Consider the following 25,133-nt stretch of genomic DNA (forward strand, 5'->3'; position numbering starts at 1 on the left):
GGGTCGTCGGCGCTGCGATGGGCCGTGCCTCAGGCTTGATCTTACTGCAGGCAGGCCACGTCAGGCCAGGCGAGAGGCAGCACATCCGGGCAGCGCTTGGAGCAGGAGACGAGCCGCGACAGCCAGCTGCGCGGCTGGCAGGTGGTGACAGCTGCGAATTTGCAGCACTGGCGCGCCCATTGGGGCAGCAATCGTGGGAAGGAACGCACGCAGACCAAGCAAACCACACCACTCGGCGTGGCACCAGCGCACCGATAGAAGAAGTCGTTGAAGCAGTGGTAGGCTGCTGGGTCGGTCTGCACATACTCCTGCAGGCAGGGCAGGCAGGCAGGGCAGGCGGGGCAACAGGGGGGCGAGCAGGATCAGGGAGCAGAAGAGGGCAGAGGGCAGCGGTCAGGGCGCGGGGGGCAGGCAGGAGGAAGTGAGCAGCAGCAAGGAGCAGGCGGCAGCAGGCACAGCGCCGGCGGCAGCAGTAGGGGCAGGCTGCGCAGCGGTGCCGGGGCAGGCGAGCAGCACACCAGGTTGGCTTGAGGGCCCTCCCTCACCTTCATGTCGATCTGCCCCCGGAAGGCAGCCAGGAACTTGGGAATGTCTGCGGCGCTCTCCGGGCTGTCGGCGCGGGCGCCGTACTTCTCTGCCCGGCGCAGGCGATGCACGCACACACGCACACACGCACACACGCACACACGCACAAACACACGCATGAGGTGTGGGCACTTGACGGTGCAGCGCCCCGCCCACCGGACGGGCCTCCCCACCGGCAGCGTGCCACCCCCTGCCGCACCCAGGCAGGCGCCGTCTGTTCCGGCCCCCTCACTGCCCACCCAGTCACGCTCCGCCGCCGCCGTATGCCCCGCAGCCCGCCCTGCCACCCACCTGACATCTGCTTCAGCTTGCGGCAGGTGCCCTCCCGCAGCAGCAGCGCCCCTTCCGAGGTCTGGTACATCGCCCGCATGGCCAGCATGAGGCCCGGAGACACAGCCTCCTCCACCACCCGCTTCGTGGCCCTGCGGCGCAGGAAAGGAAAGGGAGAAAGGAGACCAGCAAGGTGAGTCACTGCGGGGGGAGGTGTCGGGCTGAGCTGGGGAGGGTTAGGCGGACATGTAGTGGGAGCAATGCAGGCATGCAGGCATGCAGGTGCTGGGGTTGGCAGCCGGGGGCAGGGAGGAGCAGGAGGGTCCCCGGCAGCCCTCCCCCACCCGCCCAGGCAGGCCCCCACCCGCCTCACCGGTCAAACACCAGGATGTGGGCGGCGGCGGCGCCCTGCCGCAGGCCCCCCGCACGGTACTCGTTGCCCCGCCACAGCGCGGCGGTACTGCCCAGCAGCGGCTGGGTGGCCCACTCCGTCATGCTGAGCAGCCAGGAGCGGGAGACCTGCTGCGGGGTGGTGTAGCCGCCCTGCACAGGAGGCGCGCTTTCCAGCCATGAGGTGGGCGCAGTGCAGGCACCATGCAGGGGAGTGGGGGCAGGCGCTGGAGGCGGGAGGCGGCTCCAGTGAGGCAGGTGGGCGCCAGCAGCTGGCGAGCAGCCGGACGCCAAGCAGCACAAGCAGCCCAGGCAGGCAGGCAGGCAGGCAGGCAGGCAGGCAGGCAGGCAGGCAGGCAGGGGCAGGCTCGCCTTCAGGCTCTCCCCCGTGCCTTCATCCAGGGCGAGCGTGACGTAGCTGCGCAGCGCAGGGCAGGGAACAGCCACGCAGGGTGGCGAGGATGAGGCGGAGGCAGCGCAAGGGTAGCAGTCGGCATCGCAGCGAAATGGCAGGGCAGCCGGCGGAGCGGCCACGAGGCAGGCTGCGGCAGGCGGGTCCAGATGGCGGCAGGCGGGCGCTAGGGGCCGCAGGTTCTAGGATGCAGGATGCACACACACACACACAGACACACACACACTCTCTCTCCCTCCCTCTCACATGATGTTGGCCAGGTCGTCGTTGGGCAGCAGCTGCGCGCCGTCCACGGGGCACCGCCGCATCAGCCTGCGCGGCAGTGGCGGCGGCGGCAGCACTGGGAGCCACTGCTCACCATGCGTTCATGCGTGCGTGCATGCGTGGTGCCGAGGAGACTCTCCCACAGACAGGTCTACATGTGTGTATGTGCAGCTACCGGCCAGCTTCCACCCGCCTGTGGAACTCTCCCTCCTTGTGGCACGCCGCCAGCGCCGCCGCCAGCTCTTGGGCATCCACGGTACCGTCGGAGTTGGCGTCTGCCTGGCGGAAGAGAGCCACCACCTCCTGGGGAGACAGCTCGGCGCCCATGGCCTGCGGCCGGGTGTGGGGAGGGCGGCAGGGGGGTGCGCATGGCAGAGGGCAGGGTGGTGGTGGTGGTGGCGCCGGGTGGCCGGAAAGGCATGGCCCGCGCACGGCAGAGCAGCCCTGCACGGCAGCAGCCCTGCCCTGCACGGCGGTGGCTTGGCTACAGGGGCCAAAGGGGCAAAGGGGGTGGGCGCCCACGCCGCGGCGCGACGACACGCGCGGCGGCACCGCTGCCGGCGGCAACCAGCGGGCCGGGCGGCGGGACCGGCGGGGGCGCAGCTGCCGGGCCGCCCCAGCCCCACCTCACCTCACCCCACCCCACCTCACCTCACCCCACCTCACCTCCATGAGCCCGGCGAACTCCTCCTCAGTCAGGCTGCCGTCGCCGTCCAGATCTGCCAGCGGCAGCAGGCGGCGCCACAGCTGGCACTCCAGCCCTGCTGGGCTCACCGCACGTACCGACACCCGCACCCTGCCGCGGACCAGGGCAGCATCCCCCGGATCCACCAGAGGCAGCCAGACATCCTGCAGCACAGCCTCCCCGGCGCCGCCGCCCGCCTCGGAGGCGGCTGCCTCCCGCGGCGCCGCCGCCTGCGAGGCGCCGCCGCCGGGCTGCTCGCCGCCGTCGCCGCGCGGCGCCGCGTGCGAGGCCCCCGCCTCTGGCTCTGCTGTGCCGCCGCTGCTGCTGTGCAGCGTGGCGCTGCTGTCGCCGCTGCCGAGGGCCTCGGTGCGAAGCAGGGCAGGAGGCGGAGCGGGAGGCTCGCCGCCGGGCGCAGCTTCCGGCGAGCCGCCGCCGCCTGCCTCTCCCGCTGCCGCCTCTTCCTCTTCCGAAGCGCCTCCAAAGTAGCCAGCCAGGTCCAGCTGGCACCAGCACTGCACGCCCAGGCAGGCGGGCAGGCAGGGGGATGGGTCAGGCAGCAGCGAAGGTAGGCCCGGCCAAGCGGGCAGGCAGACGGGATGGGGGCGCGCCACAGCTGCAGCACCCCGCGCCATGACCAGCCTCCACCCTCTTAAGAAGCGCCTCCTCTCTGTCACCCACCCACCCAAACCAAAGCAAACGCGCTACCAGCCTCGCCAGCCTCATGCCTGCCGCCCACCTGCAGCTTGTCTCCCAGAGCGCCGTCCACCCGCCCCGCCCGGTAGATGGCCAGCTGCGCCACGGTGGCGCCAGACCGCTGCAGCACCACCGCGGCGCCGGCGTCCCACAGAAACCTGGCGGCCCCGCCGTCGCCGCCGCCGCCGCCGCCGCCGCTGCTGCTGCCACCGCCTGCCGCCGCGCGCACGCGGCGGCTGGCAAAGGTCTGCCTGCCCAGGCTGACCACGGCATAGTACTTGGCACGGGTGTTGTAGGGGTGCGCCACGGCGTCGGCGCTGCCCGCGGCGGGGGCGGGCGCCAGCCACAGCTCCGCCTCGTGCACCGTCAGTCGTGCCATGCCGTACAGGCCCTCCACCGCCAGCCCCTGGAGGGCCATGGAGCCGTCCACGAAGATGCGGGAGGGCAGCTTGGCCACACGCAGCAGCACCTTGCCCTGCGCGGACGGAGATGGAGGCAGACGCAGGGTGTGGAGGGTCACGCGGCGCGGCCAGGGGGCGAGCGGCACGGCATGAGGCTTGCAGCGATCCCGGGGTGTGGACGCGCATATGAGCAGACCAATGCACAGCATAAGCTCCAAGCGGCAGGCCCACAGGCAGCCAACGCCCGCGGCGCAGTGCACGCGGCCGGCGCGCACCTTGCCGCTGCCGCCGCCGCTGCCCAGGCCGACCAGGGCTTTGAAACGATCCTTCAGCCCCATCGCTACCTCAGGCGTCCCTCACGCTCTTGGGCACTTGCAGACCGCACGTGCGCGCACCGGTGCCAGGTTTGTCCAGTGTCGGCGTGGAGCTGCAGGGAGCGGCTCGTTGCGGTGCTGATATCGGCAGGCCTCTACTGCACAGACAAACAGCGTTTCCTGGCCAGGCGCCGCTGCCGAGACACTGAGGCAAATGGCAGTGGCACTCCCGTCCGCTTGTTGCTGCCCAGCCTGAAGAGACGCTGCCCAGCGAGGAGGAACGATGGCAGGGTACGGGTCAGAAGCGAGGCGCTTGTCACAGCCGGCTGCCACTCTGGCGCCATGGCGCGCCAAGCGCCAGCGCCTTGCCCTAGGCTCCGCCCCCTGCTGATCTGCTTCACTCACTAGGTTCGACATACAATAGCATATATTTCAGTTGGATCTCAGCAGCAATGTGGGGATGCGCTACGTCGCCTGCCGCCACTCCCCGCCGCCATCCAGGAGCGTCTCGAGCCGCAGCACCGCCGCCTGTGCCTCGCCCAGCTGCACCAGCTGGAAGTGGGAACGCCGCGGGTGCAGCACCAGGGCCGCCGGCTGCCGCTGCTGGCCTGGTTCGGACGCCTGGCTGGCGCCGGCGGCATGGAGCAGCGCGCTGAGGGCGTCAGAAACGGGGGCAACCCTGAACGCCAGCCGCCGCTCCCTGCAGAAAGCAGCCGCTACCTCCCCAAATCGCTGCTCTGCTGCTGCTGCGGCTGCTGCTGCGGCTGCCTGCTCCTGCGCGCTGCCTCCTCTGCCGCCTCCAGGCAGCGGCAGCAGCACCAGGAACCGGCCCGGGCTTGGATCCCAGTCGGAGTGCCGCATCTCGCGCACCGCGGCGCCTGTGCTGCCGCCGCTCTTCTCCCGCACCCCGCTGCTGTCCCTCCTCCTGCCGATGCCTCCCCAACCGTGACTGGCAGGCGCCTTGCGGGGGCTGCTCCCTCCGCCCTCGTCGTCTGCGCAAGGCAGGGGCAGGCGCATTGCGAGGGCATGGGCGGGGTCAGGCGCAGGCAGTGCGAAAAACCGGGCAGGATGCAGTGTGGGCACACGGCCTGTTGCTATGTGCTCCTCTAGTCAGCTGCCAACGGGAGGCGCCCCATCCAACGCCGCCCTCCCACCCAGCCACCCACCTTCTCGACTCAGAGAGTCCAGCAGGCGCTTCAGGCCGTGCGCCACGAAGCCCAGCAGCCCCACCGCCAGCGCCTGCCGCCAGCTGGCAAAGCCCAGCGCCGCGCCGGCCGCCGCAGCCACCCGCCGCCACGCCAGCTCCGCCTGGCTGGCGCAATGCAGCGCGCTCAGCAGCAGCGCTTCGCCGCCGTGCCAGGAGCCCTCCTCTGCCAGCTGTTCGGAAAAGGGAGGCACAAGCTGCAGCACCTGCTGCCGCGAGGGGCCGCCGGTGTCGCCGCCCGCCGCCGCCGCCGCCGCCGCCGCCGCCAGCCAGGCCGCCAGCTGCTGAGGCTCCACCAAGCTGCCTGGGTATGAGGCAACCAGCAGCTGGCTCGTGCGCCTGCTGCTGCCGCCGCCGAAGCGACCCCCCGACTGCCGCTGCCGCTGCTGGTGCCGGTAAGCCACCAGCGCCGGCGGCGGCTGCCGCACGCTGCACTGCCTGAGCGCCGCCAGCGGCAGGCGCTGCCACCAGGGCCCGCACAGGCAGGCGGCGGCGACGGCGCCCTGCGACCAGCGCAGCAGGTGGCGGCACAGCTCCGCCTGCTGCGCCGCGTGCGCCCACGCCAGCTGCAGCCTGCCGCCAGACAGCGCGCGGGCAGCCTGGCGCATCTCGGGGGCGGCATGCCGCCTGGCGCCGTGCCCCACAAGCTGCTCGTGCAGCGCTTCCAGCTGCCCTCGGGCCTCAGCCAGAGCCTGCCGCCCGCCTCGCGCCAGCAGCAGCACGCACAGCGCCTCGGGCGGCGCCCCTGGCGCTGAGCTGGCGGCGCCATCGGCGCCCATGCCGGGCTGGCAGGCGGGCAGCTGGTGCGCGGAGGCCGCGTGCAAGGGCGGCACCGCCTGCCAGCTGTGATGCTCCACCTCGGCCGCAAAGCTGATGCTGTCTCCCTGCACCACCACCGGTGGCTGCTCCTGGCCCAGAAAAAACACCAGCGCAGGCGCGCCCGTGGCGCCCGTCGCCGCAGCCCACGCCACAGCATCCGCTGGCCTGCAGGCGGGTGGCAACGGCGTGCTGCTGAGACAACATGCGCTGGTTGCTGCCGTGCCGTCAGCACAGCGCCACTGGGCGCCTGCTCAACCTCCCGCAAACCTCCCACGCACCAAGCCCCGAGCCTCACCTCCACACCGCATACGCCGCTTGTACACGCCCCGCCGCCCGCGCCACCGCGCCCGCCAGCGCCGGCGGCGGCGCCTGCCCCTCGCGCAGCAGCAACAGCACCGCCACCCTGCCCGCCGCCCGCGCTCGCGCGCGCCAGGCGCCCACCAGGCGGCGGCTCAGCGGCGGCAGGCGCGGCAGGTGCAGCAACTCAGCGGCCGCAAAGCGCTGCAGGCCCTGTGCGGTGAAGCGGCCGGAATAAACCACGGCACAGGCCATGCTTGCGCAGCCAGAGGGCAGGCCAAAGACGGCGGGGAGGTCTATGGGGCTCGGGTGCTGGCTGCGGAAGAGGCGCAGGTGGGATGCCACAAAGCGCACCTGCGGGCGGCAGCAGAAGAGGGCGGGACGTGAGGAGGCGAGGGACAGCGGCGGCGGGCACGGCACTGGCAAGGTTTGGGAGGCCAGGCCGGTAGCACAGCGATGGCCTGGCACAGCAACCAGCTGGAACAGGGTGAGGAGGCTGGGGATGCCACCCCCTACTCTACCCCACTCAGCCCCACACTGGCTCACCAGCATGGGCTGGCTGCCTGCATCGATGCGGGCAAAGGCCAGCACCTCGCCCATCTGCCTTGCCGCCTCCTCCCAGTGCGGCGCCAGCACCCGGCAGTAAGGGCTGGAGTGTGAGAAGACCTGCAGCAGCCAGGCGCCCCCGGATCCCGGCCCGCCGCCGCGCCCAGAGACCAGCACTCGGCGGTGGAAGGCGCCTGCGTCCAGGTCTTCCACGTCAGACTGGATGTGCTGCTGCTGCCGCCGCCGGTGCTGCTGCTGCTCGTATGCCTGCCAGAAGCGGGAGGAGGAGGCCTGCTGGGCGTGCTGCCAGCGGTGCGAGGAGGTGCCGCCTCCCTCGCTGCTGCCGCTCCTGTCCGTGAGCGCCTCGTACGCCTGCTGCACGCGCAGCCAGCGGTCTGCCGCCGCACGGCTGGGGTTCTGTGGCAGAGGCAGCGCGGGAGCGGCGGGTGGGAGGCGGTTGCGGGCGGCGCTGGCGGCCATCCCAGCAGGTGCGAGGAACATCGAAAAAACTACGGCAATCCAGCACTCGCCTTGTCAGGGTGTAGCTTGAGCGCCAGCTGCCGGTAGGCTCTCCGCACATCGGCGTCTCCCGCCCCAGCCGGGAGGCCCAAGGCACTGTAGTGCTGAGAGTGTAGGTACACCGCAGCGCTGCACCCTCCGACCAGCAGCAGCAGCAGCAGCGCAAGATTGGACCGCATAGCGTCGGGGCCACTTCAACTCCTGGGCTCCATGGCTGCCTTGATGACGCACAGAGAACTGCTATTTCGCCTGGCGGTCGTGTGGGGCGCCAAAGAGCACACTGGGGTTGGCGGTCGGTACACCGTGTGTAGTGCCGCCGCCCGCGGATTCCAGCAGTCCCTGTCGCCACGCTGGTGCCAGGTACTCCTGTTGTGGAGCGCGCTTAACAACGCCTCCTTTGGGAGATTGAAGGGTCGAGCAAAGCTCAACCCTGTCCTCCAGCGGGCCACCCTCCCCTGCTGCGAATTGCCAGCGCTGCAAGAACGTCCTCCCAGGAGCTAGCAGCCGCTGCAGACATGAGGTCCAAGGCTTGCCACCTGAGAAAGCTGCGCTACAAAGCGCTGACCACGGGCAGCCGGATACTGCAGAATGCGCTGGACGGACGCTACAGCGGTGCAGGCACAAGCAGCACCGCCAGAGCGGTGCCGCATGCATTTCACCCCGCATGTTGTGGGGCGGATGGATTTGTGGCATAAACCAGACTTTGATCAGGCACAGGAAACAGGAACAGTTTGAAGACTGCAGACCGCAAGCAGAGCATGTGCAAACACATGGCCCCGCCCGGCATGCCGCCTGCAGCGCCATGTCACCACGCCGCGGCAGCATTTTTATCTGAACACCGCGGCAGCCCTATGAAACTGATCGACGCTCCACCTCGCCTGTCCTACCATTTCACACAGGCGCCGCTCGGCGATCGCGTCGCTGGGAGTCCGCAGCAAGGATGGCGGCCCGGGGGCCCGCCGATGGGCGCGGCATGGACCTGGATGACGACGATATCGATGAACTGAGGCGAGGCCCCCCGCAGCGCCTCCACGCCGCTGGCATGTCCGCCGCTGCCGCCACTCGCCGCCACCCTGCCACCGCCCCTGCTCACATCGGCTCTTCGCTCATGCTGCAGGGCCGACGAGCAGGCCCGCGGGCAGAACGCCTTTGAACGGGAGTATGAAGATGACCACTCCTGGGAGGAGCTGGAGGAGGATGAGTTTGGGAACCTGCGGGCGCCGGTGAGCAGGCTGCCGCAGGTTGGCAGAGGGCGGTGGCTTGGCAGCAGGGCTTGGCGGCGGCTGCCTCATGGGTATTGGTGCTGCTGCTGCTACTGCTGCACGGCGTGGAGGCTGACCGACTCGCACCCGATGGCAGGCCGTTGCGTTGCATTGCGGCAGGCCGCTGCTGCTGGACCAGTGCATGTGGTACCACCCAGCGCCGCCCGCTGCTGCCGCGTGACCCTGGCTGCCCCTGCCGCGTGCAGGACCGCTTCGAGGAGCTGCGCGCGCGGCGGCGGCGCCTGCTGAGCGCGGCGCAGAGCGCGCGCATCCGCCGCGGCATGATCCGCTATGTGCAGGTGGTGCTTGACCTGTCGCGGGCGGCCTCGCTGTCAGGTGGGCAGGAGGCGGGGAGGAGCGAGAGAGGAAGCAGGGGTCGGGTGGAGAGGGGTGGCAGGAAGGAAGGAATGAGCGAGGAGAGGAACTGGAAGCAGAGCAAACAAGGCACTCAACCGCTGCTGCCGTGCCTGGCACCTCTGCCTTCACGCCCCACCCACCACGCCCTGCCTGCCCGCTCCTACCTCGCCGCCGTGCCGCAGACATGCGCCCCGTGCGTGCCGCCGTCATGTCGGGCGTGCTGCAGCAGTTTGTGCGCACCTTCTTCGACGAGAACCCGCTGAGCCAGCTGGGCGTGCTGGTGGCGCGCAACGGCGTGGCGGAGCGCCTGTCTGACCTGTCGTCCAGCCCGGTGAGGCGCTGGCAGCAGGGTGGGGCAGGGAGGCGCATGTTGGGGCAGGGAGGCACGTGTTGGGGCTGGAATCGGGATGGGGTGGGGCCTGGCGGGATGCGGACGGGATGAAAGATGGGCTGGCTGGCTGGCTGGCTGTCGCGGGAGCAGGCGGCGCAGGGCGGGGCCCTTGCCCAGCACAACCACAGCGCGCTTGCCGGCGCCCCCCGCCCCAACGGCCGCTCCCGCTGCAACGCCTGCCTGGCTGCCCTGCCCCGCAGGAGGCCCACATCGCCAAGCTGCGCGCCGGCCTGGACACGGGCGGCGACGCCTCGCTGCAAAACGCGCTGGACCTGGCGGTGGACTCCCTGCGCAGCATACCGCCCTATGGCAGCAGGTGGGGCAAGGCAGGGAGGGGCAGCTGGAGGCGGGGCACGTGACGGCGGCAGACAGCGCAGCGTCAGCAGCAGCCGGGCGCGTGCTCGAGGCCACCTTCTTGCCTGCCTGACTGCCCTGCCCGCATTCCCCCCATGAGCGACGCCAGCACACCCCCCACGCGCATCCACATCCACACCCTAGCCACCCAGCGCTCACCGACCTGCCTGCCCGCCGCCTGCCTCGCTCCCTGCAGGGAGGTGGTCATTATGCTGGCGGCGCTGAGCACCTGCGACCCAGGAGACATCAACCGGAGCATCCGGGACGCCAAGCAGCACCGCGTGCGCGTGTCGGGTGCGCCGCCGCGCCGGCCTGCCCAGCTGCCTGCCCGCCGGCCTGCCCGCCTGCCGAGGGTGCCTGGCTACTGAGCAAGCAGCAGCAGCAGCAGCGGCAGCACTCTTGCCAAGAGAGGCATGAGCCCTGGAGATGTGCTGCTGCACAATGTCCAATGCCACATCCTCACCTTCTTACTCTTCCGTGCCTGCCCTGCCTGCCTGCCTGCCTGCCCTGCCTGCCCTGCCTGCCTGCCCGCAGTGGTGGGCCTGGCTGCTGAGATGTTCATCTGCCGCCGCATGGCCGAGCAGACGGGCGGCACATACACAGGCAAGCAGCGGGGCAAGTCAGGGGTGGGCAGGGAGCAGGCCTGGGGATCGGCAGAGCCTGTGAGGCGGTGACTGCATCTGCATGGAGCTCCTGGGACTCACATCAACCGGGGAACCTGGCAGGCCCTTGCCTCTCGCCAGCCCCGTTCCTTGCCTGGCGCAGCCACAATGCCGCGCCTGTGTCCTGCCACTTGCCTGCTCATCGGCCCTTTGCTGCCTGTGCTGTTGCTGCAGTGGCCACGGGGGAAGGGCACCTGCAGGAGCTGATGCTGGCGCATGCGGTGCCGCCGCCGGCCCCTCCAGGCTCCAGCACCGTCAGCCTCGTGCGCATGGGCTTCCCTTCCAAGAACCCCGAGGCCCCCGGTACAGCCGCCTTTTGCGGTGAGGCGCAGGGGGTGGCGGTCTGTCAGCGAAGGTGGCGGCTGTTGTTCGGTTGGGAAGGCCGGCGGCAGGCAGGGGTGGGCACAGGCCGCGTGTGGGCGCCCGCTGCTCTCCCTTGGCGGGGGTGCTCTGGCCGAGGGCTGCCTTGGCCGCTGCGCCTGCCCGGCCGCCCTCTGTGCTGCAGGCGCGGAGTGCCTGCTGCAGCCGGGGGCCTACACCTGCCCCAAGTGCAAGGCGCGGGTGGCGGAGCTTCCCAGCCAGTGCCACGTGTGCGGGCTGTCGCTGGTGGCCTCCCAGCACCTGGCCCGCTCCTACCACCACCTCTTCCCGGTCAATCCCTTTGGCGAGGTGGCAAAGGAGGAGCTGGAGGGAGCCACGGTGAGGCGGGCTGATGGGCTACCCTTGGGCTCAGCCTGGCTGGAGGTTGGCTCGGCGGGGAGGCGGCGGCAATGCAACGGCTGCCCTGTGTAACCATTGCATTCTCTGGATTGAGGCAGCCTGCTGCACGGTTTGCATTTGGCGGAGCGTGTCTCAGCAGGACTTGACTGCCGGTTGCTGTCCCTGCGGTTCCTGCTGCAGGGCTGCGGCGGGCGGCAGCCCGACCTGGCGCCGGCGTTTGTGGCGGGCCTGGCCTACTGCTGTGCCTGCTACCAGCCCCTGGGGCAGAAGGCCGGCAGCTCAGGCGGCAGCAGAGCCCGAGCGGCGGCGGCGGCGGCAGCGGCGGCGGCGGCAGCGGGAGCGCCGCCAGGCGGCGGCATCGTGATGCGGTGCCCCGACTGCCGCCACCTGTACTGCTTCGACTGCGACGCGTACATCCACGAGCAGCTGCACGTCTGCCCCGGCTGCGAGCTGCTGCCGCCCTCCCTAGCCGCCGCAGCCGCAGCCGACGGGGGCGGGTGAGACGCAACACTGGTTGGCTCTGGTTGCCCACGCGCATTCATTTACATGTGATTCTATCTGGAAGGGCAGCTGTAACACAGTGGTCATTCAAAACCATCAAGCTCGGCCCCAGGGGCAGCCACGCAGATGAAGTCGCCGGGTGCTGACCATGTTGACGGGTTCTGAGGGAGTTTTTGGCACATGGGTGTGGGGCAGCCCCTGCCTGCCTTGAACAGCACTTCAGCAATCAGCTGCATGGTGCGCACGCTAACTGCACCCAGGGCAACCATGCAGCTCTTGGCTTGCGCAGCATCCTGGGTCAGTAGCGTCTCCACAATAGGCGTCACACACTGTGCCACCACGCGCCTCATCTGCAGCCTGTCTGCCAGCAGCAGCCAGGCCAGCCAATCCGCATCCTCCGGCAGCCGCGACGCGAAGAAGACATCACACATCTGCAGTCAGTGATGGGCGGGTTTCAAAGCATTTAGCTGTTTCCCGTATGGGACAGCAACACCGGGTATTTGCTGCTTGCCTCGATGGCCGATGGCGCATCCAGCTTGTCGCCAAGCACCAAAAGGTTTTGCCAGGCATTGGGGGACTCTCCAACATGGGGTTCGCTTGCTTCTAGTAGAGAAGGGTCATAGAGAAGCTTCAGAAAGATCTGCACATCTGCTAGCCCAAAGCCGTCAAACGCCCGCAGCACTGCCGCCGCCCGCGAGGCCGCCGCAGCAGGGCTGGCCGTGCTGCTGGCGTCGGCGCAGCCGCAGAGCGCGTGGCGCAGCACCCGGCTGCCGCTGGCGAGCACTTGGCTGTGAAGCTTCAGGGGCACGCCCTCCACCACCTCAAGGTCTGCAGCGGCGGCCAGCTCTTCGGAGCAGTCTGGCAGGTGGACTCTGCCCGAGGTCGTGTCTGCATCCTGCTTTCGCTTTTTGCTCTTGCTGGCCATTACTGTGTCCAACAAGGGTTTGGGGCCACTCTGCAGCCAAATATGCCCAGCGCAAGCCCTCACAAGGTTGGGGAGACACGTCCAAGGCACAGATGGGCAACGAATGGGCCGGCTGACGAGGCGCCCACGAGGCGGTGTGCGGCGGGAGGCGAGGGTGTGCGGCGGGAGGCGAGGGTGTGCGGCGGGAGGCGAGGGGTCACCGATCAGCGTGTTGAGTTGGCCCCCCGATTGCCAACCTGTTTTCGTTGAAAAGGCCTAGGGTGCAACCATGTCACGGTTACAACTACCATTAGCGCAATCATCCACGAGCGGCCTGCTGGTCTGCTGCTGCAGCGCCACCACGCTCTCAACTCCTCTTCAACTTCACCTCAGCTCCAGATGTCCCGCACGTACCGCCCCTGCCGCGTCATCTCCGCCAGCTGCTCCGCTGCCTCCACCTCTGCAGGGTGTGGAAAGGGACGGGATGGCAGGCACGCCAGGCTGGAGCAACACGGATGGCGGCAGCGCGAGCAGCGTGGCTGCTGCGTCGCTGCAGCCACAGCATAAGCAAGCACCCCATCTGGCAGCGCACCTGTGAGGCCCCCCTGCTGCTGCAGGATGGAAGCCAGGCAGGCGTGCACGTCTCTGGCCATGCCGGCGCCGTCGCCGCACAGATACACCCTTGCGCCCTGCCTGCGAGGGAAGGAAAGCAGGAGCAGGCGGGTGGCGGGAGCGGCTCGGGAGATGCAGCCAGCGGCAACACGGCTGCGCCACAGCCTGCCCTGTACCCTGTGCCCCTGCACTCTCAGCAGCATAGACCAGAAGCAGCGGGATGCCCGCATGCAACAGCTGTGTGGTCCCACTATGCCCTCAACCGTGCATCACCGCGCATCCATCTCCCAGGGAACATGCGGAGACCTGTTGACCAGCGCATCCTGTGGCCAGTGGTGCATCCAGGCCGCAGCCGGCCTCACCTGGCGATCATGTCGTGCAGCTCTGCGGCGTGCTGCTGCATCAGGTGCTGCACGTACACCTTGTGGGCCTGGGCGCGGGAGAAGGCGACGTGCAGGCGGTCGAGCGTGCCGTCGGCTTGGAAGCCCTGCAGGCGAGCAGGAGGGGGGGCAGCCGGGAAGGAGGGCTCTGCTTAGCAGCAGGCGGCGGGCAGGTGATGTGGCGTGCAGGCAGGCATGGCCCTGAGCTGACGCTGCATCAACGCGGCGCTGCAAATTGCAGTACAAGCGGTACATACCTCCAGGTCCTCGCGGTACAGGTAGTCCTGGTCCTCCCGCCGGCACCCGAAGTACAGCCAGGCGGGGCCCTTTGTACTGCTCGTACCGCCGGCCACGCAGCCCCCTGCGGCAGCAGCCGCCACCTGGGCGCGACGGTGCTGCAGGAAGCCGCGAAAGGGGGTCACGCCGGTGCCCGGCCCAATCATGATAAGGGGCGTCTCCAGGCTGTCAGGCGGCCCAAAGGCGCCGCCGCGGCGCAGGAAGATGGGCAGGCGCAGGGCGGCGGCTGCCGCGGGCTGGGCGCCGGCTGCGATGGCCTCGCACAGCCCGTGAAGCCAGGTGGTAGCCACGCCCTGGTGCTGGCCGTACTGCTCGGTACTGTACCGCACCACAGTGAAGGCAACTTGCACCTGCAAGGGCACAGCAGTAGCGGGCAGCAGATTGGGATGGGTTGGCAGCGGAGGGCAAATGGCAGCCATGAGCGAGCCCCCCCCAAAACACCGCCGCCATCAGCAAACAGCTGCCTCCAGGGCCCTCTCCACCCAACCACAAGGCCGGAGGCAAGGGGCGCACCTTGTCTGGGCACTCGAGGGGTGAGCAGCTCAGAGAGTACATGCGGGGCGCCAGCGGCGGCAGCGCATCGAGCAGCGCGTCCAGCGGCGGCCGGCAGGAGGGGAACTGTCGCAGCAGCTGCAGCAGCGAGGGCCGCCCTGCCACCATCTGGCGGCCGTAGTCGTCGCGGCCGTCGCGGGAGCAGAGACGCAGCAGCGCGGCGCGCTCCCCCGCCTCGCCGCAGTGCTCGGCCAGCAGGCGCAGCAGCGACTTGCGGGGCGGACCGGTGAGGTCCACGCCGCCGGTCAGCGCGGCGCGCACGCTGCAGGGGGCGCGCAGGTGCGGCAGCAGGTGCTCCCCGCCGCCCGTCTGCTGCTGCGCGGCGTCGGCGCCGTCGGCGCCGCCGTCGGCGCCTGCTGAGTCAGCAGCGCCAGCTGGCGCCACATCAAACACCGCCTCCCCGTCCAGCTCCAGCCGCCGCAGCAGCGCCTCCACCAGCGCCGGGTCGTTCCGGGGCAGCACGCCCACAGAGTCGCCCGGCGCGTAGCGCATGCCGCTGCCGGCGATGTCCAGCTCCAAGTGCAGCACCTGCAGGGCGGCCCGGGCAGCAGGGTGGGTGGGCGTCGAGCGAAAGAAGGGAGGGAGGAGAAGTGGCAGCAACAGCGGGCGGCACGCCACAGGCCGCTGTTCAGCACCACCTCTGCTCAGTGCATTCCTTCCTCCTATAAGTATGCCTGTCTGCACCGCAAGCCCCCTGCCACCACCATCTGTCTCTCCAAGACACACACACACACACACACACACACACACACACACACACACCTGTCGGTCCTCCCCAGATGCCTCTGTGGTGAGGTAGCGGGCGTCGGTGACGGGGGCCCAGAAGGGCTGCTCCAAGCTGTACTGCCCGTCTGGGTCGCGGTACGCCAGCTCGGCGCCACCTGGCGCGCCCGCCTCGGAGGGACGCGCCGCTGCCGCGCCGCCGTCCCCGCTCTCACGCCACACCAGCCGCACGCGGCAGCGCGGCAGCGGCGGCACGCCCGCCATCTCCTCGCCCGCGGCGGCGGCGCCGTTGGCGGCCGGCGCCGCGGCCGGCTCCACGGCGGCGCCTTCGGGCTGCACCGCCTTGCGCAGCGCAGGCCACAGCCCCTCCAACCACTTGTCTACCCCCTCCTCAATGCCGTCAACCTCATCTGCCTCTCCCACGGGATAGAACTGCAAGCACATCCGGCATGCGCGGCAGGAAGGAGGGCCTGTCACAGCGGGGCCGGCACGGAAACAGCAGCGGCGCGCGAAGCTGGACCCTGCGAAGCCGTCCCAACCCGCCAGCTGCCACGCAAACACACACACACACACACACACACACACACACACACACACACACAGCGCAACACACCCCATCCTACCACACCACAACCTCCCACCTGCGCAGCCCCCAGGTCCAGCAGGCGCTGCTTAATGGCGCGAGGCACATACTGGTAGCGCGTGTAGTTACTGTCGCCCAGCCCAAAGCCGGTGAAGGCGATGCCGGCCAGCAGGCCGCCGGGCTGGGACTTGCGGCGCAGGGTGGCGTAGAACCTGCCCGGGGGAGAGGGGCAGCCGGAGTTTGGGGAGAGGGAGAGCGGGAGCCGGCAGGCGGGCAGGCAGGGCAGCAGGGGGCAGGGCAGGAGGAGGAGGCAGCGGGCGGGGCAAGGGGAGGCGATGCAGGGAGGGCGGGCCGAGTCGCGGGGCACTTCCACGGCCCAGCACATTGGCGGGGCGGGCAGGACAGGGGCTCGGCAGCCGACGCACCAGCTCGACAGGCTGGCCAGGGTGGCTGGCTGGCTGGCAGGCCCAGGAGGGCAGGCAGGCAGGCGCAGGCCCGGGCAGGCAGGCAGGCAGGCAGGCAGGCGGGCGGGCGGGCCCTAAACCCTAAATCGGGCCGCTCCCTCACTTGGCGGAGTTGTCTGGGGCGTCCCCGTCGCCGGTGGAGCTTGCCACGTAGATCAGCACAGGGGGGTGTGCCGCGGTGAGGCTGTCAAACCCAAATTCATTCATGGAGGCCACCTGCAGAAGGGAGGTGGCGGTGTGTGCATGATGGGTGGGCGGGTGGGTGGGTGTGGAGGGAGAGGGCGCAAGGATGGGCAGGCGGGCAGGCAGCAGGGCAAGCACACAGCACCCCCACGCACGACTGGCGGCTCTGCCGCGCTGGGAGGGCCGCCCCTGGCCCTGCCCCAATCCAGCAGGTGTCAGCGCACCCACCCTGCCCTGGATCCCCCGCTGCTCTGCCTCCGCCTGGATGTTCTTGGCAATCTCCTGGGCGGTACCGGTCTGGGAGGCGTACAGCACAACCAGCTGCTTGGCTGGCGGCGCCTTGGCGGGCGCCGGCTTGGCCGCCCGCTGCGCGCGCAGCCGAGCCAGGATGGCGGCGCCTCCCGTTGCGGGCGGTGGCCCCGCAGCGGCGACCGGCGGCGTCGCTGCAGAGGAGGGAGCTGCCGGCTTGGCTGCCTCCGGATGCGCGGCCGCGGTGCCGTTGGCAGCAGCAGAGGCTGGAGCTGGTGCCGCCGTGCTGCCATTGGCAGCGGCAGGGGCTGGCGAGGCGGCGGCAGCTGTTGCACGCTGGGCGCGCAGGCGAGCCAGAATGGCGGCGCCTCCCGCTGCGGGTGGTGGGGCGGCGTCAGTCTGCACCCATGCAGCAAGGGTCGGCGCGTGTGAGTAGCAACACTCTGGTGCTGGAATGGAAACGCCCAGGTGCGTTGGCGGCGGCGGCAGCAGGCGCGGCGGTAGCTGGCGGCGGCAGCAGGGCAAGCCTCCGCGAAGCCTCACCATTCTCAACTTATCCACCAGCAGGTATTCCTCTCAGCCAGGCAGGCCCGCGGGGTTGGCGATGCGGGAGGGAGAAAACTCACACGCAGGAAGCAGAACCAGGAGGCTGTCTGCAGTGTGCACTTGGTGGCCTGAGCGGCGGACAGTGATCGCAGCTTTGAAATGAAGTCCAGGGGCACAAATTGGGCCTCAAACGTGCTGTCGTGCTGGGCCTTGCGCCGTGCTAGGCGCCTTGAGTTCGCTCCCGCATAAGGAGCAGCAACCATCCCCAATCCATCGCTGCATCGTCGATCACGTCCTGTGCACACCAAACTCGCTCTTCCCCACTGCCGGTCCAAGGCGACCGAAGGTTCCCGCGATGGCGCTGTCGCAGGGCGACCTGCTGCGCAGCCAGAAGAAGCTGGATGAGCGCGGCAAGCAGAACCTGGAGAGGGCGCGGCAGAAGGCGGAGAAGGAGCGGCTGGTGGCGGAGCGGGCGGCGGCGCGGCAGGCGGCGCGCGAGGAAGAGGCACGGCAGAAGCGCCTGGCGCAGCTGGCCGCCGAGGAGGAGGTGCGCTGCTTGGCCTGTGCCAGATGTACTCGCAAGGCCGCGGCATGCATTGCAGGCGGCAGGGATGCCCGAGCGTGCAATCGGGCAAGTTGGGCGCCGCCACGCCGCTCCCAACCGCTTACCCTTGGCCACTGCGCCCCGGCCTGCCGCCAACAGGAGCGACGCCAGCATGCCGAGGAGGTGGAGGCCAACCTGGGCGTGTTTTTCCGAGCAGAACTTGTGGCGGTGCCGGCCCCAGAGTCGATCGCAGCTGACAAGGGCATCAAGCGGGCGGCAGACAAGGTGCATGGCCGCAGCACCACGTGTGCACCCGTTGCGTGTGCCCGGATCATCCCACACAGCGCTGCTGTCAGGCCACAGCCAGTCCGCAAGGGGCTCACGAGTGCTGCCACCGCTGGTGCTGATCCCATTGACACGCACCCGCCGCCACACCATCACACCCACACACTGCCTTACCCCACGCCTGCAGATCCTGCTGCCGCCCTCAGCGGGAGCCAGCCTGATGAGCCAGGATGCCTACAAGAACGGACCCATGTTCTTCCAGCTCACCAATGCAGCCGGCAACCGCACGCACGCCGGGCTGCTGGAGTTCTCTGCGGCAGAGGGCTTTGTGGCGCTGCCCCGCAAGGTGCGGCTGCTGCCGCCGCCGCCGCCGCCCTCGTCGCTTTGCATTTGGTGCTGTGATTGCCGCAGCCGCTCGTCTGCTGCGTCTCCATCGCAGGACGCGGTGTGCCTGCCAGCTCCAGCGGGCAGGCGCTGATGCGGCTGCCTCCCTCGCTGCCTGCATCCATGTGTGGCGCAGGTCATCTGCAGCCTGTGGGGCCCCGATGCAACAGAGGAGCACTGCGTGGGCAGGCTCAGGGTCGCATACCGGCGGCTGCCGAAGGGTAGGTGCTCACTGCATGCCCGCTCCGTCCTGCGCGCGTGCCTGCCACCGATCAACCTGCCGCAACTTGTCCGCCCCGCCCTGCGCTGCCCGGACCTTCTGTTTTAGCCTGCTGCTAGTCATCCTGCCGTGCCCGCCTGCGTGCCTGTGTCGCCTGCAGGCGAGCGGGCGGTGTTCCAGCCCCGCTCCGCTTCTTTCCAACAGGAGGTCGGCGAGGACATCCGGGGCGTGCTGGAGGGCGCGCTGCTGCAGCACTCGTGCCTGACGCGGGGCGACTGGCTGGCGGTACCGCACGGCGGCCAGCGGTACGATCTCCGCATCTGCGACCTGCACCCAGAGGCGGCGGTGTCTGTGATTGACACCGACCTGGAGGCGGAGATCAATCCTTCCATAGAGACGGAGGAGAGGATTCGGGAGGAGTATGAGGCGGCGACGCGGCGAGCGGCCGAGGCCGCGCTCGCGGCGGCGGCTGCGGTGGCGGAGGCCGAGGCTGAGGCGGCGGCGCAAGAGGAGGAGCGGCTGCGGCGGGAGGCGCTGCGGCGGGCCAAGGAGGCGGCGCTGCCGGCGGAGCCGTCGCCTGGCGCCGCCGAGCCCTGCGCTGCATGCCTCTTCCGCTTCCCGGATGGCAGCAGGCACAGCCGCCGCTTCCCGCTGGACAGCCCGCTGCAGGTGGGCAGCTGCCGAGGGGCTGTGTGCTCAGCGTGTGCAGGCAGCGCTGCATTTGGGCGGGCCGAGTGTGGCTTTTGCTGCTGTCTGGGGGGCCAGATTCCAGGGGGCCAGATTCCAAGACAAACTGCCGCTGACGCCACTCCACCCTCTACCCCGGCCGCCTCACCTCTTCATGTTGCCCTCCCACTGCCGCAGCTGCTGTTTGACTTTGTGGACTCGAAAGGAGCCAGCGGCATGCTGCCAGGCAGGTACAGCTTGGTGACGCAGTACCCGCGGCGAGTCTTCCTGCCCTCCCTGGCGGAGGCAGGCGCCGAGGCAGCAGCGGCAGAGCGGCAACTCACGCTGCATTCTGCGGGGCTGACAGGACCGCGGGAGGTGCTGTTCCTGGAGCAGCAGCACCAGCTGCAGCAGCAGCCGGGGATCGGCGATGCAGCCGGTGGCGGCAGCTAGCGAGCCCGGGGCACCTCCCAAAGTCTGCCCGCCTGCGCACTTGTGTTGTATCAAAGTTACACCTGTACAATCAGGCAGCTGTAAAACAGATCAAATGAATCCCCAGAGGTTGGCCCAGGAGGCTGACTTCTTCTTGCTCTTGAGAGCAAGAGGCTTCTTGCTGCCGCCGCTGCTGCCGCCGCCGCCGCCGCGCTGCGCCCCCTCCTTCTCCTTGGGCGGCAGGAACTTGACAGGGTGCTTGTTGTACACGGGCCAGTCGGGCACGCCCACCACGAAGGCCAGCAGCACTCCGCCGCCGAAGAGAGACATCATGCCGCGGAAGTCCTGCTGCAGGTACCCGTAGATGAAGCCGATCACGGAAAACAGGGAGACTATGAACATCGCCAGCGTCTCCGCCAGCTTCTGGCCTGCGAAGTCCATCGTTGTGGCCGGCGGAGAACCAACTGCGGCTGCTGAGCTCTTTCTCGGTTTTTGCGTGATAAAATCGCGTTCACAGCTTATCAGAATAACTCAATGCGCAGGGAGGCCGTCTCCAGCTGGCCGCCAGCGCGGCGCCGCCAGGTGCTCCGCCCTTCCTCAGCATGCAGCCCACTCGCTGCACACACAACTTGGTCCTCTTGACTGCAGTCGCTCGATAAAGTTTAATCCTTCTTGGGCGCCGCAGTGGGGGTGGCCACCATGAACAGACTGGTGCCTCCCTCGGCCTCGGACGCGCCGCCCTTGGTGGGGAAGGCGCACAGCTCTGGGTCCAGGCCCAGAGCGGCGGCCTGGCGGAGGCGGTCCGTGGCCAGCTGCAGCTGCCACCCGCAGGCCGCCAGGAACTGCAGGGAGGGAGCGGGGCGGCGGGGGAGAGGGTGACGCGGGCAGGCGGGCGTGCCCCCAATCCAAGCCACAACCGCCACAACAGTCGGCCCTCGGTCGGCACCGAACCACAGCCGTGGCTATCCAGGCCTGCCGCCAGCTCAGCTGCGCCCGCCTCACCTGGGTGGGATCTTCCGGGCAGCCAAACACCCACTGGTCCATGAGGGATGAGGCGACGCCGCTGCCCTTGCCCCGCGCGCGCAGCCTGTCGATCACCGCCAGCGTCACGCTCAGCCCGATGAACACGCTGCCCTCCTCAGACAGCTCTGCGGGGGCATGGAGGGAGGGAGGCAGGCAGATGGACGGGAGGTGGGCAGGCAGGCGGGCTGGTGGGTGGGTAGGTGCGAGCTTTGCGGTGCGGTGGCTCCTCTGCGTGGTGTGTGAGGGTTTGGTGGTGGTGCTGGGGCTACACGGCTCTGGTGCCCCAGCTGGAGGCCCAGCGCCTTGCGCCACACGCACCTGCCACCTTCCTGAGCATACCCTGCACCTTGCTTTCCTCCAGATACATCAGCAGGCCTGCGCAGCAGCAGGAGGCGAAAGGCAGGCACAGGCCAGGACGCGAGTGATGACCAGCTGCCCACTGCTCTGCAGACGGCTGCCGGTTTGAGGCCGAGCAGCAGCGCAATTGCCGACTTTAGGTTGATGATTGGCAGGCAGGCAGGCTCCAGCGCAGCTCCGGAGATGCGGCAGGGGCCTGCATCCCGGGGCGCGGCGGCGCTCACCCTCTGCCACCCACACCGTGGGCTTGCGCGGGTCGAAGCCCGCGCCCACCAGTGCCTCGCTCCAGGCCGGGTCCGAGAGGTCGCAGGCCACGGCGGCCCAGGAGCCGCAGCGCAGCGGGAACTGCACCTCGTCGATGCTGCAGGGCGGGGGCATGGAGGCATGCGCATGCGCGTGCAAGTGTGCTTGTGGGTGTATGTGGCATGTGTGTGTATGCATGCCTTGGGCCCCGTGGCACCTTCTGAGCCCGTGCGGCCGTGCCACACAAAACGCTGCCCAAGCCAGCCAGCTCGCGCACCTGGTGTGGCGGGCCAGCCCGCTGTCCACAAACTTGGGCGACATGGGCTCCTCCTGCGCCTCCACCCGCTCCTCCGGCTCGGGCACCTCTGCCGCCAGCTGGTGCAGCAGCGCGCGCTTGGCCCCCACCACATCGCCCTGGTCCAGCTCAAACCATGCCAGGTCTGCACGTGCAGGCAAAGTAGAGCGAGGGCGGCGGCGCTGGTGGTGACGAGGAGGGCGAGACGGGCGGCGGAGCGTGGGCCGGCAAGTGGCGGCAGCAGGAGCTGCATAAGAGCAAGCATGGCTCGTGGCCGGGGCAGGCCTGCGGCGCTGCACACAGACGGCAAGCCCGGCGCCAGCCGCCGTGCAGCCCACCTGCCGGCAGCTTCATGCGCCACGGCCGGCTGTCCATGCCCGTGCCGAGCATCACCAGCTGCCGCGGCTCGTGGCCGTCTGGGTGGGACCAGACGTACGATGGCAGATCCACGCGGGAGGGTGCGCTGGCGGCACGCAGCACGCCCGGGATGGTGGCTGCAGCAGGCAGGCGCCACGGGCGCGGGGTTGGGCTGGGGTTGGGTGGAGCGACAACCAAACGCACGACAGGCAGCCGCTGCCCCAGCGGGCCCGGCGCCAGCGACGCACCAGACACGGGCATGCCCAGGGCAGCCTCGATTTGGTCGTCGAACCAGCGCGTCCGGATGGCCATCTTGCCGACCTTGTACTTGCGCTCGCTGCCCTCGGGGGCCGCCTGCGCGCGCCTGCGGCTGCTGGCCAGCGCCTCCTGCCCCGCCATCCGGGCGGCCAGCGGGTCAAACACCAGCGCATGCTCCTCGGCCGCCTCCACCGCACGGGTGGCTGCGCCAGAGGAGCAAAGGGGGCAGGATCAGAGGCAGGTATGACGTTAGCGGCGCAGCATGGTGCCCGAACCTTGCCGAGGGCTAGGCTCAGGCCTCTCCATCCGAGGCGGCTTATTCGAGCGGCGGGCGTGGGACGGTGGGCGGAGCCGCAGGCGGCAGGGTGCCCGGGAGCAGGCGGATGTCCCTGCCGCGCTGATTTGATCTGCTGCCACGGTTGACGGCCCAACAGAGCACAGGAAGGTGGCCTATCCAGTGCACCCACCCGCAATCAACTTGCTGCTGAAGCTGATGACGCCGTTCAGGCCATCGTAGGCTTTCTTCGACAATCCGCCCAGCAACACCTTGAAGCTCAGCGCCAGGGCTGCGACGGCCGCCACTGCTGCCGACAGCCCCTTGGCGCCCATTCTTGCACGCTCACACTCGTTGCTAGTGCTTGTGACTGCTGCGATGGAGCGATCTGGATGCCCGGGGCGGTGTCGTGGCCGCATTCTGAAGGGGGGCCAGATGGCGGCGCCAGGCAGGCGTATATACATGGCTGGCGGCAAGTGGCTTGGAAGGGAAGTGCAAAGCTTGAGCTTCTTGGACGTGTGCCTTGGCCTCGGGACTGCTGCCTGCTCACGCGGAGACTTGAGTAATCTGGCAGCACCAGCGGTGCATGGCAGCTCGCGACAGGTCTCTCCAGCTCATGCGCATATGGGTCAGTCGGACAACAGAGGATTGAGTACAACATGTGCAGCGAATGGATATCACGAAAAGAGGGCCCCCAACACACAACCAGCGCCGCAGCTTGGTGAATTCACCAAGGCCAGCAGCGGTCCCAAAACAGGTGCGGGGTACACATCGCATCAGCAGCGACGTGCTGCGAGGAAACCAACTGGGAAGGCTTATGCAAAGTGCAGATGGAGAGGAGTAGAGAGGGAAGCCTGGGAAGGTTTGCAACGGGATGGATTTCGGGTTTCAAGGGTGCATGGTGGAGCAAACTGAGTGATGTGGGTTGCTCTTGAGGTGGGCAACTGTAACACCGCCGAAATGGCAGGTTGGATGGCATGTTCAAAACTGGAGCACGCCAGGGCAACCGCGCTGATCAAGAGAGAAGGCACCGCATCGCCAACGCCGCAGAGTGAGGCGGCCGCTGCTGGGCAGCCAAAGCAGCGCAGGCCGGCCGCCATCACCTCCCTCCCTGCTGCCACGGCATGGCAGCAGCTCTGGGCAGGCTTCACTTGTCGTTGTTGTTGTCGTCAAACGCCTCGCCAGCCGCCTCGCCGTTCTCCTGGAACATCTCGCCGGCCTGCTCGCCGGAGATCTGGCCGGAGGCGACCGCCTGGCCCACGGCAGCCTGCTGCTGGCCCAGTGCCTCGCCCGCAGCGGCGTTGGCCAGCCCCTGCTGCTCGCCCTGGTTCTGGTAGTACTGCACAGAGCAAAGCCAAGGAACAGATGCGGTTGGTGCATGCCCACCTTAAGGTGGGTGCAGGTGTCCTCAGCGCTGGCAAGTCGCCTCGGCTTGCTATTGATGCCGCCCACCAAGCACTGCCGCCACTCCCGGCGACCTCTCCCCCCCCTCCTACCCCTCCCGGCCCATGTCCCTCCCCCATCCCCTCACCTCGTTGTCATTGTCGTTGTTCTCATCGTCCTGCAAACGAAACAAAAATAGGCAGGGAGCAGCCCTGGGCGAGTGGCGGTTTTGAGCGAGAAAACGCGACAGGGCTGCCAGCTAGTGCACAGGCAGCTCAGTCTGCCCGGGAGGTCGCACACCTGGTCGTCGTTGTTGTCCTGGTCGTCAAAGGAGTAGAAATCGCCCCAGACATCTGAAACAGAGGAAATGGAACCGAAAAAACACGCAACGGGTTGGATACCACGTCGCCCATCTCAGAGCGTGGCCGGCAGGCTGCCCCGATTTGAGTGAGCAGATCTGGAAGAGCGCTCGCTCTTTTGTACAAAGCTGACCTCTGCGGCGAGCAAACACACAGGTGCAGCTCAGCTCACCGTCATTGGACTCCCACCAGTCGGCCTCATCCAAGTCGCCCTGCACAGCAGCAAGCACGGAGCGGCGCATGCATGTCGCGTCGGCGGGCAGGCCACGCCCGGGGCTGGCCCCACAGGCGCTGCTGCAGCCGGGCCCTGAGCGGGCAGGCGGCGTGTAAAGCAGCGAGAGTGCAGCATGGCAGCTGATCTCGCAGCGTTGAGCTGGCGGCGCTGACGAGGCTGCCACATGCGAGCTGCCACGGACATGGCCGCCACCCCCATCTGCTGCAACCCACCGTCACAATCTCTCCGTTCACGGCCACAAACTCCACATCCATGTCGTCCACCTGCAGGCAGGCAGGCAGCGGCAAAGACGAGCCAAACGTTTGTGGGGATGGCCTGCCTCCCGCGGGCAGCGCTGCAGCGCCGGCGGGCGAGCCCACACGTGCAAGCTGCAGCGGCAGGGCCTGGGCAGGCTGGGCCGGGCAAGATGGTTCGGTGCCAAAGGTGCAGAAGAAGCACACGGCGGCGGCGGCGCCGTAGGGGAGCAGCAGCGGGGGGGCTCACGTTGATGTAAGAGGAGTAGGTGTTCACGTCAACAGTCATGCCCAGGGTCACCTCGTCGCCATCGGTGGTGGCGGAGGGGCAGGTGAAGTTGACCTGGAGGGCGTAGTTGGTGCCTTCGCCGGCGGACTGCGGGCGGGCGCGAGGGAGGCAGGCAGCGTAACTTACGTGGGTGGGGGTGGGTGGGTGGCAGGGAAGG

At 69.0% G+C, this 25,133-nt stretch overlaps 6 protein-coding genes across 6 annotated transcripts in view; 1 reads left to right on the forward strand and 5 right to left on the reverse strand.

The window, feature by feature from the left end:
- CHLNCDRAFT_16852 (hypothetical protein) overlaps positions 1–1,398 on the reverse strand; it is a gene marked incomplete at both ends in the record, with an annotated part of 3,121 nt that extends 1,723 nt beyond the window's left edge. The window contains 3 exons of the mRNA XM_005851974.1: positions 457–634; positions 877–1,007; positions 1,229–1,398. Coding sequence (XP_005852036.1) covers positions 457–634; positions 877–1,007; positions 1,229–1,398 — 479 coding nt within the window. The remainder of the gene's footprint in view (positions 1–456; positions 635–876; positions 1,008–1,228) is intronic.
- An 11,748-nt stretch (positions 1,399–13,146) lies between these two features.
- On the reverse strand, positions 13,147–16,674 carry CHLNCDRAFT_7300 (hypothetical protein; the record flags this gene model as incomplete). The annotated part of the gene is made up of 10 exons (XM_005851975.1): positions 13,147–13,243; positions 13,525–13,649; positions 13,800–14,189; positions 14,353–14,706; positions 14,776–14,919; positions 15,205–15,381; positions 15,433–15,546; positions 15,756–15,909; positions 16,265–16,377; positions 16,573–16,674. Coding segments are annotated over 10 exons (1,770 nt in total), but the record flags the coding sequence as incomplete, so codon positions are not given.
- Positions 16,675–17,494: 820 nt separating this feature from the next.
- Positions 17,495–19,788, forward strand: CHLNCDRAFT_56460 (hypothetical protein; the record flags this gene model as incomplete). The annotated part of the gene is made up of 6 exons (XM_005851641.1): positions 17,495–17,686; positions 17,843–17,968; positions 18,156–18,314; positions 18,489–18,573; positions 18,733–19,241; positions 19,437–19,788. 6 exons carry the CDS (start codon positions 17,495–17,497, stop codon positions 19,689–19,691), a joined length of 1,326 nt encoding a protein of 441 aa, XP_005851703.1. The 3' UTR covers positions 19,692–19,788.
- Positions 19,789–19,898: 110 nt separating this feature from the next.
- On the reverse strand, positions 19,899–20,117 carry CHLNCDRAFT_15382 (hypothetical protein; the record flags this gene model as incomplete). The annotated part of the gene is made up of 1 exon (XM_005851976.1): positions 19,899–20,117. A coding segment is annotated over one exon (219 nt), but the record flags the coding sequence as incomplete, so codon positions are not given.
- Positions 20,118–20,332: 215 nt separating this feature from the next.
- CHLNCDRAFT_133008 (hypothetical protein) lies at positions 20,333–22,812 on the reverse strand (the record flags this gene model as incomplete). Its single annotated transcript, XM_005851977.1, has 8 exons — positions 20,333–20,512; positions 20,673–20,818; positions 21,012–21,068; positions 21,275–21,411; positions 21,571–21,733; positions 21,927–22,082; positions 22,194–22,406; positions 22,671–22,812. The coding sequence occupies 8 exons, from the start codon at positions 22,810–22,812 to the stop codon at positions 20,333–20,335; spliced, it is 1,194 nt and encodes a 397-aa protein (XP_005852039.1).
- An 812-nt stretch (positions 22,813–23,624) lies between these two features.
- CHLNCDRAFT_133009 (expressed protein) overlaps positions 23,625–25,133 on the reverse strand; it is a gene marked incomplete at both ends in the record, with an annotated part of 2,008 nt that continues 499 nt past the window's right edge. The window contains 6 exons of the mRNA XM_005851978.1: positions 23,625–23,816; positions 24,009–24,038; positions 24,161–24,213; positions 24,392–24,431; positions 24,667–24,717; positions 24,938–25,063. Of these exons, the coding sequence (XP_005852040.1) occupies positions 23,625–23,816; positions 24,009–24,038; positions 24,161–24,213; positions 24,392–24,431; positions 24,667–24,717; positions 24,938–25,063 (492 nt within the window). The remainder of the gene's footprint in view (positions 23,817–24,008; positions 24,039–24,160; positions 24,214–24,391; positions 24,432–24,666; positions 24,718–24,937; positions 25,064–25,133) is intronic.

This window comes from Chlorella variabilis, assembly GCF_000147415.1.
Source record: "Chlorella variabilis unplaced genomic scaffold CHLNCscaffold_1, whole genome shotgun sequence".
NCBI lineage: Eukaryota > Viridiplantae > Chlorophyta > Trebouxiophyceae > Chlorellales > Chlorellaceae > Chlorella > Chlorella variabilis.